The sequence below is a fragment of the Saccostrea echinata genome, unplaced genomic scaffold, assembly GCF_033153115.1.
Source record: "Saccostrea echinata isolate AGI-Se365-2 ecotype Australia unplaced genomic scaffold, CSIRO_AGI_Sech_v1 ptg000010l, whole genome shotgun sequence".
NCBI lineage: Eukaryota > Metazoa > Mollusca > Bivalvia > Ostreida > Ostreidae > Saccostrea > Saccostrea echinata.
This window is the reverse complement of record NW_026889759.1, coordinates 12,938,597-12,950,905: the sequence shown is the minus strand read 5'-3', so window position 1 is coordinate 12,950,905 and position 12,309 is coordinate 12,938,597. Positions and strand designations below refer to the sequence as shown.

Below are 12,309 nucleotides of genomic sequence, written 5' to 3'. Positions count from 1 at the left end.
CTCATCCACCATAAAAAGAAAAGTGCACAAAGAAAGTCCTACAATGTGCCAAAAGACTCGGAATAGACACTTCTTTGACATTTTCATTTATGGTATAGTGACACCTCATTCTTGTTGGGCGCGCGAATTGTTTCTAATAATTATCAAATAGGGATTGCGAACTTTTTTCAAACAGAACATTTTAGCACAATTCTATTACTCCAAGGTTCTGGACTTACTTGGTGCTAAAAAAAGTCCAAATTTTACCTACATAATTGAATTATTTTTCCGTTCGAAACAAGCACAGCGTAATTTCCATTCATACATGAAAATAAAATTTAAATTCAAATAATATTTATTTTATATATCGATGCACAATCATCAGACGTTTCTGTAACTGAGATCATAATTACAACCATTTGCTCCTTACCAAAATGTCTTGTTTAAAAAAAAATAAATCAGATTTTGTAATGTTATTGAATTTCTTAATAGGCTAGCTCTGTTCCTTAATTAACAGTTTTGAATTTTCTTTCCTCATCCTGATTTAGATTTGAAAGCAGTAACTGCTGATGTATTAAGTAGTCCTTTAGCTCATTTCCAGTCTTGATGACGGAGAAATCAGTAAAAAATGCAACTCTAAATTTTGGAATGTACAAAGTCAATTGTGCTAGTCTTATATTGTATTGATTTTAAATTGATTTGAAATTATCTAATCTAAGCTTGGACAATCTTTATGCCTCTAAAATGTGCAATATTTTATCTCGTTTATCCAGTCCTTAAAAACGACGAAAGAAAAAACCGTACCCCTGCAATGAACTCGTATATAAAATTTCATTCATTTATTAGGCCACGAAATGGACAAAGCAAAGACGATTCAAATTACATGTTCTCTTGATTTAAATGCACATATAATTAATACATTGACTTCTTAAATGTAATACTATTAAGTCGTCATTAACGGTCCATTTAACAGGTCTCTGTATTGGGTAACCAGAGGTCGGAAAGTGAGAGAGAGAGTGCTCAATATTAACAAGTTAAGACCATAATCATTAAAAAATGTAGAAATGTGCAATCAGTCATATTTAAACATATTCTATTGAAAATAATCAATAGGATTGGACACAAGTCTTACCAACTTAGATTGTCCTCTCCAACAAAAATAAAATGACATATGCATGTACATAAATATATACACGTGATGTACAACCAACAAATGTACAATACAAAAAAAGTACAGGGAAATGAGAAAGGAAGGGGAAAAGTAGGTAAGAATGGGGAGGGATTGTAATAGATACAGAATTGTTACGCTGGTTATTTATAAAATTCTTTTAGTTTTTTAAAATATATTTGTGCATGGCTTTAATTTTGTAAACCAAAGTTTGGGTGTTCCCAAATAGAATTGTGTCCAGGTCTATTACTCCTGTGTTCATTCTTATGGTGTGAAATAATTCTGTTCTTATTTCAGCATATTTTTTTTTACAATACAGGAAGAGGTGTTCAGTGTTTTCTGTTACTATATCCACAAGAACACCGAGTGTTATCTAAAAGCCTAACTTTAAAAAGATCTGACTTAAGGAGACTTGCACTGTGTCTCATTTTAGTTAGAAATGAGTTCATTTTCTGCGCTACAGAAACTTTTATGCAAAGATATTGTAGATAAATTGAACATGAGGTTCACTCTGATAAGTGATGCTTTTTAGATTATGCTTGTCATATTACATGTAAATCTTTAGTGGATCGAAATTATATGCAAGTTGTGGGTACATAATATGTACATGTATATAGAATGTTTTCCCTAAACTATCAGCAAAGATTATCTAAACTTGAAAAGTAACTTTATAAGTCTTGTCACATCTTAGTACCCCATTGGAAATAAGCAAGTTTTATGTTGCTTTCATGTGTTATCCTAGGCAAAGATTGATTTGCATTGTCTGTGATAAGATCTGTTTCAGTACATTGCAGTCCAAAGTGTCAGTTTTGTCGCATGGGTTGCTAATTTATTTACACAAAGTCAAATGCCATGGTGATCTGTTGGAATAAGACGACGTGTGTCAGCTTTCAACCACAGGTCAGTTTAAGAGGTGTGAAACGGGTGACAGCTACAATAAAACTAGAGTTAGTTTCACCCTGTACTCAAAGCTATACGTGTTACATGTAAATATTATTACCGATATTTTACGGAAAATGCCACACACACTTATCAGCTAAGAAACACACTGGGGTTGACTCTGTTTCAGAAACATTTTTCACGCTTTGATTTATAAAAATACATACTTACAAATCACATCTCAAGATTTTCACCGGAGGGTCCTAACACACACGATGTTACGGTGTTATGTTACCCGTGCCATCTACAGTACCATTGTGAGTCATAAGAAAATGGACATCTGTATCGCTGGAGGTCGGAAAACGTGGGATAGGGCCATTGTTATAGGTTAATTACGGAGAATTATCCCTTTTAAGAGATGCCACCCTGCATGATGAAGAAGAAGGAGGCACGGATTTTCCCCTCCACATAACGTACAAATCATTAAAAAACTCGGCCAAATATATCCTAGGAAGAAGTGACATTCGGATTTTGTCTTAGAGGCTTAAAAAAAGCATATGAGATGAAATTTTGATCAGTAGAAGGTAGGACACAGAAATTACAAGAAATCATGAAAAATTGATGTTTGGTTGAAGAGTGTTTTTGAGTAATACAATAAAGCAGAGGAGAATCCTGCAATGTGTTGAAATGACACTCCCACGCCACCGGGCATCAGAGCCATAACAGATAGGTTCTAGCCAACATAATTGTAGAAGACCGATGTAACGAGACTACAAGACAAAAGACTAATTGCGTAAAAAACCTCCAATATTATCAAATCTAAAAGGCCAACGTAATTGTTAACTAAGTTTGAGAACAGCTCGGAAAGAAGATTGGGTAATATTTTCAAAGAAGTTGGCTTGTCCTGTTCAGCCATTTTTGCGGAGTCTAATGCCAATGAAGCTATTTTATTATACATATAACTTGTACAAATATCTATACTGGAATTTTTACGAACTATTTGGTAATTAAAAAAAACGAACGATTACCAACGAAGATAGTATAGGGGTCACAATAAAAAGTACCAGACGATCGTCTTAGAATATGACGGTGCTTATTTTTTTTTCAGAACTGCAAAAATGGCGGTTTGAATGTTATATATATATATATATATATATATATATATATATATATATATATATATATATATATATATATATATATATATATATATATATATAATGGAATCTTTAATTTGCGTGATCCAAAGCAAACACATACAAAAAGTTATGTTACATACAAATTCCCCATTTAAATTTTTCAAATCAATTTAAAAGTTTGACTCGATCATAACGGGTCAAAAACGCTAAAAATTAGGCAACTGATGGATATTATACATTTTTGTAATTCTAATAGTCTTTTAAAATCAAAACTGGTTGCTCCATATAACTAGATTAGAGTTCTCTTTTATAACAGAAAAGTTAATCACAAAATAAAGCTACAGTGTAAAAAAAAACCTGGGGTGTTTCTACATTACTTACTCCCTTTTAAAAGAAACATAAAAAGGGCTTATAAACATTTTTCATTGGGTTTGATTTAAAACTGCAATAAAGGGCCAATGCCCTTGTTAAATATTTGGCTGTTAACGTATTTCATTATACATCATTGATAATTAGTTGATAGTGAACCAGGTTCTCTTGCGTTACGTATCTGTGAATTTGAATGCAGTAATCCAGAACCTGATTACTATAATGGTGTAGAGAATATTGTCCGCTTAGGAGTCCCTAGTTTATTCGTAATAGAGTTCACAAAGACTGGATATTAAGCTCTCTTATTTACCTTTATGACATTTTGAGAAGTGAACAATTGGGAATCTAACATTTAATCAAACTTGCACAATTGATGCATTGTAAAAGTTTTTTAAAATGGAAGTAATTATTTTGAGAATGAATGATAATTCCTATCCTCCTCTCACTATACATATATACACGTTACACACACTGAGCAGAGGGTGACTTAGCATATTACAAACTAGTAATAAAAATGGAACAATTTATACACAGAAATTTTAATACCAAGTATCGAATTCTTGTCCTTGAATGTAATATAGCATTCCCATCTTTCCTGTCAGTGTATTGTAAGCGTCCTATCATCGCTTAAATTCAAATTTCCTGACTTTGTGACCCAACTGAACACACTACCGATTTAGCTCATTAGAATTTACATTTATATAGTAACTCCTGTAGTCTTGTCATTTTTTATGTTTTCTCCTACATTTGGCGATTCAGATAAAAACAAGATGTTTCCCATCTTTAAAAAGTTACAGAAGTGCAAACAATGCCAAATATATCTTGAGAAATCTAGAAATAACCAAAACTCCCCAGAGCGGACAATTTTGACTATTTCAATAAGCAGCAGAGTAGCTGCTAATTCAAGGTTTATTTCTTAGCGTGCAATACCCGATATGACTGGAAGACAGCGTGACACATGATGATAATGCGCAACAATAACGTGATTTAAAAGAGAAACCTTAACGTTGCGTTTTGCCTTCTAACCTAAATATTTTATATGAATTATCGATAGTCCATACATCTATCGCTCCACGCATCTGACCTTGAACAAAATCAATATGTATAATGTAGAACATTTTATATTTAGGTATTTTTCCTATTGGGGTATTTGAAATTTAGATATTTGTATCAAGAAAATGTTTACAGGTAATCAAGGATTTTCATGATTTGAATTGTAAATGGGCAATTAATTTTATACATCTATAAAAAAAAGTTGAGATGTTTTTCAATAACATGTTCATTTGTATATACAAAATATTTTCATGATATTCAGTTTAATATATTTCAGAATATTTTAATTTTTTGTCTGTTTTTTTCTTTAAATTATCAATGCGTGTAAATAAAAAAAAAATAAAGAAAACAAGTAAAACCAGTTATAAGATTTCTGTAACAATAACGATTTTAATAAGTTAACAACTGAACATACAAGTAGCATTCATATAGCATTTACACATATAAATACAAGCACATCTTCATCACAGATACTATTTGTATGAGATTCTCTTCACAGTCTCCGAAAGTTGTCCCCTAAACGCAAACTTTTACTGCTCCGAGAGCAGTAGTGTGGACAGATGGTGGAACTTTTGAACACATTAAAGAATTACATTTGCAAAAGAGGTATACGAAGAACCACTACCAAGCGGCTTGTTTAAAAAAAATGACTGCCTTACAAAGAAGGATGGTTGCTTCTGAGTGTGCTTGCATTGTTATGAGACTACATACATGTAACCAAAAGGTATTTAAAAAAACAAGCAGATTAACAAAATAAAAAAAAGCATTGAGTAGTTTTTTTCTCATTGCAATTCTAAACTGTAATTCTCAAATGGCTAAATTCAGTGCAAGTGAGTTTGCAGTAACTGGCGTTTTTGAGTCCAAACACTTCAGTTGAGCAGCAACTCTGATGCACAGCTGTGGAAAATGGGGAGCGTTTTATTCGCTTACTTTTTGAACACAAGAGGATAATTAATAAATAAGCGTTAAGTTCCTGTCATGCGCACTTGCAGTCCTCTACGATCATGTCTGGATAATCCGTGAACTGATATTTTCCATCACTGTCTTTATGAAGAATTGTTAGTGGACTAAGCTTTGATGGAACGCAGCACGGTTTGGGAAATTTGTTAGGATATAAAGTATGCAGTCTCGCCTGTATTCCTGCGAATGTGTTGGCCATTTTAAAGCGATCTGGACAACTTCCATCACAGTAATGGGCTTCGTATTCGGGCGGTGCAATTATCCAATCGTCCCAGTGCAAATCACTGAAAGCTATGGTCGTTGTGAAGCGACAGCACCTACTTTCTCCATCTCCTTTGACGCAGTCTCTTCTTTCTAAATTATTTCGCCGTTTGACACGTTTTAATATTGAACGTTCATGCGTTCTTATTTCTAGAATTGGAACCACAATATTGTCTTTTGTTGATGTTGTATTGAATTTTGAGCTCTTCCTTTCTGTAATGTCTAGAGAAGGGAAAACTAACTGACCAGTATCGAGGCCATCTGCATAAATTTCTACTCCGTAATTTAATTCTGGATCATCTATCCAGTCTTGAACAACCTTGGTAATGTCGAATATTTCCCAACCGTCCCTACTCACATCAATAGTTCTAGATTCGATTAACGTTTCCAAAACTTGATTATTGATGAAAATTTTTAATTCAGCTTCATTCGTAGGAGTTGACGTCAATGAAGAATGTTTGAATAGTTTCAATTTTGCACTAGATACGGCTACTTCTGTCATGTGGTCTTCCGAATGGCTAACTTCCGGTTGAATGAAAAATCTCAGTCTTCTCTCTTCTGCCTTTTTGTTATCTGCAAATTACAAAAAACACCAAAAATTAACTTCTCAGACAAAATATTCATTTCAGAAAATCTTTAAAATTGTATCATAGATCACAAAACTGGTAAATAAATAATAAGTGTTACAGGAGCTTTTACTTTGAAAATAAAGTTAGAATGTAAGACATAACTTGTTTAATGCAAAGTAGAAGGGAACAAATGATTTATTTCCAGTCGAAGACCTCTGACATGTTTTGCAATCATAACTCTGTGCTGTACATGGGTAGATAAGCTATTGTTTCTAAAAATCTCTTGACTTAATCTAAGTATTTAAAATATTTGGCTGAAATCTTATGAACGCGATGACCCAAAACTTGGAATGTTTGTAAATATGGCAGACATTCGTGGGACCTGTATCTCATTTATCATAATTGATTTACGGGCATAAGCTATTCTAGTCCTACAATTAAAAATAGTTCTCTATGATTTCGCGAACAGTGGTATATCCATAGACGATTTTAAAAATGTTATAAAAACTTTATATTATTTAGAGAAAGGACTTCGTGAATCTTATCATGGGAAGGAATTCATCGGTACTTTTCGCACGATTTTACATGGTTCTACTAACAGCTAGACTGATAACAAGAGGTGCGAAATATGGGACCGCGACGTTCGGGCCGTCACGAACCTCATCAAAAACACTCCAAGACCCTGTGAAATAAATTCCAGGGTCAGTTGGGTTCAATAAGACGGAAGTGAACGAGCTGTGGCAATATCACACATTCTAGCATCACATGTAAGGCATCATGTACGCTGACTGCTTCTGTCCAGAATCCATGCAAAATTTTTATTTCATTATTTTATTTTTTTTAATGTTGAATTTTTATTAATTTTTTTTTTGGATAACAATGACTTCAGAAATCAGATGTGAAGAACACGGGGCTTTTTAATTCTAATCATTTGAAGAAAAAAAAATCATAATAGCTTTTGTGGAGGATTTATGCTGATTGCAATGAAGATATATTGAAAATGTTTACTTTTTAAGTCTTTTTCAACATCTGAACAGTTTTCGAACTTGTTTACATATACTACATGAAAATATTGAGGGCGGTTTTATTATTCAAGTTTAAAGAAAATTTCCGCGTGATTCGAAGCAATACAAATAGTGTTGATTGATGTATAGAGAAATATACAAAAAAATTTGAAAGAATATTCGAATGTCGGTTTTCCATTATTAAATGTCAAACGCATTGTTAATTCAATTCAAACATCATTTTCAATTCTCGTTTGCCATTTAGAACAACTATTCAAATAATATTTCACCACTACAGCGTGGATTGATACATTTTGGACTGATTGAAATTCTTAACAAGAAATGAATAAATTGGGGTTTGTTGCGTACCTCTGCTCGGCATTTCTAACGATTATGAATTGTTGTAGCGGAATTGTACTTGTTAAAGTGTTTTATCTGTCAGAAACCCGTGCCGTTCTTTAGGACCAAAGAACAGTCAATAAGAACTACATCCAATTGAAGCTACTAGTCTTGTCTGTTAAGAAATCGTCCGTATTGCCAACATACATTCATGAACAGCAAATGTCTTCTAACAGGTGCCATATAAAGGGTATCAAGCTATCATGAAAAGTAAGATGTCTAGCACTTGATATTTATAACATACTTTAGCGATAATTTGACAAGAATAGAATTAAACTTTACATGTATGTGCCATACAAGGCATATACACTTCGAAAAATACTTTTCGTGCATTATCTACTGATTTAAAAAAAAATTTGCAGACTTATCGCCGAAGTTTATTATCCTGTTTTTCCTTTAAGCATTCCAAAATTCATCTTCGTCATTTAAACCTTGAAATTAGCATTTTATTTATGCTCATTGAGAATTAGACATTAAAAGATCTGTTCTTAAAAAGACAAAATTTACGATTTCAGTCATCAACACGATGTCCTTGTTCTTTATCGATGGTCCAGAATATGTTGTTTATTACCTAGACGCATTTTTGGATTGTTAAGAAATCTGGGATAAAAATAAATATCTAGAGTGTATTTAACTGAAAAAACTGTGTATCCTGTCAAATTCATCTTCTATGCGTTCATTTTCTTTAGGTTACAATCTCACACGATCAGAATTCCAGTCAGTATATTATGTACTTTAAAGCGAGTAAAAAAAATAGGCATTCGAATAACAATAGAGGATCTGGCAAAAATCAATTTGTAGGAGCTTACTCTTTTCTTCGATAAACCTGAACTATACGAGAGTGTAAGATCTTTTACATTATTTAATGCGCCGCCGATTATCGTGCAATGAAATAATTCAAGTGAAATGCTTAATTCTCAGTTGGCCGTTGGTATTTTAGTTATTTACATGCACAGGTATTCCAATAAACATTTCGACGCTTTAGCGACATAGACTTGATCTCTTTAACAGCTTTATTCAATATTCATAACACTCAAGGAGATGACAAGCAATACTCTCTCCACGCGATTTTGTCAGCTTCGACGCGTGGATATTATACGCACGGTTAGCTTGATTGAATATCTGCTAAAATTTTAGATTTTTATTACAAACATTTATGAGATGTCATTGTTATGATGTGCCATTAAAAGTGAAAGTACAAGGTGATAAAATTTGATATGGAATATCTAGCATAGCCTTCATTTTTCAAATGCCTGAAACTCTATTTAAACCAATAAATGCCCAGTCGCGTACTCTAGAAGTTGTCTAGTGTCCTCATTGATGTCGGAAGCCCCAAGTCGTAAAACGCAGTCACCGGAGTATCTTACCTGGCTTAATTAAATAACGGTACATCTTGGTGGTGCCTTCAATAGGCTCGGACTCCTGGTGGTAATTCCTGTCCTTTTTTCGCATATAATTCCTATACATTTGTATTAACTTCCTTTTCTCTGCGATAGTTTCATTAAATGCAGTCACTCTAGGCGCACTTTTATACTGCAAACCATCAAGAATTTTTTGTTTAAAAAGTTCAAGTCGCTGTAAATGAATTTGCTGGTCAGTATCAACGGGAATGGACATTGAGGCTGGCTTAGCGGCAACCAGTGTGGTCAACTGCATCATCGTAATCAACACCGTTGGAAAAGTACAATCATAGTAAAATTTCATAGCGTGTAGCAAAGCCCTTCTAATGATCCGTGTCTGTTTCCAGAGCAGTAGTCAAGTTTCTGAGCAAACAACAGACAGTTTGTCATAATAAAATGTTATAATTTCGGATAGGTATTTGAACAATAGTTTGTTTGAAACGATATATATATACACACATAGCCTGATTTTTAACTCTGGGTTGTTCTGTTCATTGAATATTATTTTGTAGGTTGATTTGGCCCCGCCTCCGACCACGTGGAAATGTTTATACTTGTTGCCCAATAAATATTCTGATATGATTGTAACTTTATACTTGAAAAATGAATAATCATTGGTCGATGTAGAAATTGACGTCATTTCATTCATTTACACTCTTTAAGAAACCGCTGATTGATATGTAATTCTTCTGAATCTGTCTGCAGTGATACACTGTGTGCCAATATAGAAAAAAATGCTGTTGAAATATGGGTCAGATTATGGATTCGAGTAACTATCGCCGCACTACTCTCTTGAAAAATGCGTAATTAGTAATAATAAAATTGTCTGGCATTAACATTTCAATGTACTTTTAAAAAATTCAAGGTTAGGTTAACGCCGTTATATTCATATTTCACTACTTATGTTTTATTACATGCATAATATGATTTATGTAAAAAAAAAATGTTATTAATATCCAGACTGGATAGCTCACTCATTAAATCTGTGGATTAGTGGTTCACTTAAGTATTTAAAACTATTTTAACGACAGGAACCCTTCCAGAGTTTCTCTCTGTGTTAAGCGCAGTCACGCCCTGCATTCAGTAGTTAATTGACATAATGGCGATTTATGACGACATATATTATCTTATATACAGACAGTATACAGACAGTCAAATTGCACATTCATTTCATCCTCCCTACATGTTTACAGTGGGATTACGATGTACAAAACATAAGAACATCGCCTTCTAAAGCCTAGTTTGGAGAGGCGCTCGGCTCAATGTTCGACCATTTATCTATTTTATAAGACATGAATTTAAATCAAATATTATACGATGCTTAATATTCGAAACCTATACGTACCGTACCCAGAAATACCCGTCACCTCTGATAAAGATCTAATCTCGTCATACTGTTTGATGAAACACTAGATTGGATTTTAAATATCTTTAGTGACTTGATGAAATTCTGCAAAAAATCAATTCAGAAGTTCTATTTTAGAGGGTCTAATGTTATATTTAACACTCGAAGCTATTTAAAGGTTGTCAAATAAAAAGAGTTTGTGGCCTTTCAAAACAGGGACATTAACTAGGTTCCTTAACGTAAACAAGAGACTTTATATATACACGCTTGTCTTTTGACTTGTCATATTGTGCATTTACGGGAAAATAAAAAAAAGTCCAAGCGACTTCGGATAATTGTTAACGTTTATAATTCAATTGTATTGTGTGCAAGAGGGACTGAAAATATATCAACGTCATTATCTATTAAAGGAACAAATAGTAAAATATTTCTACAAAATAAAGACATGTATCTTAATCATCATTTCAGTATATTTTTATAGTATTATATAAATTTTAAAAACATTTTAATTAAAAGATAAGAAAAAAGATAATGTTTTGAATAAAGTAGACATAACAAAAAGTATGTTTTGAAATTAAAATTCGTGGGAGGACACTTACTTTGTCCAAACCGCAGTGGGACGAGTGGACAATGGAAGTTTTGTCTGATTACATACATTCATCATTTCTTACAAAAACAGTGATTTCCGCTAAACACACCAAAATAAAATATATTCTACGTTGGGATCCAAAAAAGTGAATATGTAAACATTTCTAGAAAGTATCATTTAGAAATAAGATAATGTTTCATAATTAATTTTGATAGGCAAACACTTGGAAAATGGATAAATATAAATAATTTCATAAATGTATTGTCTCATGAAAAAATACAATTCCCATGTAAAGACTGATAGTAACATTTACTATAATCTTACAAAGACGAAATAAATAAATAAATAAAAATAATAATTTTTAAAAATAAAGAACGATCACAGTGAATAAATAGAAATATAGATCTAGATCCCCTCTGGTATAGTTTAAATGAATAAAGAGTACAATACATTGATTTTCTTGTACTATGAAAGATTAGGTGAAAGATCAAAATCACATGCTGGCCGGTAACTATGGAATTTTCTAAAGGTTTTATGTCAAATAAAACATACGATATACCAAAGCTCTATTTAAGAGAGTTAAATTTAAGACAATATTCGATTTTTCAGAAAGGTCAAGGATATGAGGTCTGTTATTAAAGTGTCTTAAAACAAACACTGCCACTAGCAATATTCAGATTCTATATTAAACCTCTGTCTCTCTTGGTTCAATGATATAAAATTTCTGAAAGAAATACTTTAATAAAACGTGGGGTCAAGGCCATGATGTCAGCGACAAAAATATTTTTGAAGTGGATTTATGATAATTAGACGAAATTTTAATATCGCAGCATTATCTTTTACGGTTCAAACTAGAGTATGAGACTCGCACAATTGGGAAAAAAACTACAACAAAATACAAATGATTAGGGCTGGGTATTGGCTAGAGATTTTGTATTGTTGCCCAGCCCTACAAATGATAACTAGGAGTCACTCTGTGGAAGTGTTTCAGAACGGTAAATGGTCAACTGTATCGTCATGGCTGTGTTTATTTATATTTATTGTAGCTTTAAGGAAGCTCTAAACACTGCACACTAAAGAGTTCTACTTGTAGGGTAGTTTTATGCAGTTAGAGTGATCTGCCCATAAAAGTAAGATAGAAAAAATGGATATTTACAGTTTATAATAGATTAAAATATTCTTAGCATCATATTAG

At 32.7% G+C, this 12,309-nt stretch overlaps 2 protein-coding genes across 2 annotated transcripts in view; one reads left to right on the top strand and one right to left on the bottom strand.

The window, feature by feature from the left end:
* LOC133184428 (phospholipid phosphatase 1-like) overlaps positions 1–12,309 on the top strand; it is a 181,299-nt gene that overhangs the window by 89,984 nt on the left and 79,006 nt on the right. The window lies entirely within an intron of this gene.
* LOC133184746 (growth/differentiation factor 8-like) lies at positions 4,964–9,643 on the bottom strand. Its single transcript, XM_061319817.1, has 2 exons — positions 9,148–9,643; positions 4,964–6,381 (listed from the first exon to the last, which is right to left on the bottom strand). Exons 1-2 carry the CDS (start codon positions 9,482–9,484, stop codon positions 5,564–5,566), a joined length of 1,155 nt encoding a protein of 384 aa, XP_061175801.1. The 5' UTR covers positions 9,485–9,643; the 3' UTR covers positions 4,964–5,563.

Excerpts from the sequence above, each read along its gene's own strand:
- LOC133184746 (XM_061319817.1), bottom strand. The coding sequence starts at position 9,484 with ATGAAATTTTACTATGATTGTACTTTTCCAACGGTGTTGATTACGATG. Across the intron at positions 6,382-9,147 it reads CCGTTATTTAATTAAGCCAG|ATAACAAAAAGGCAGAAGAG; the intron begins GTAAGATACTCC and ends TGTAATTTGCAG.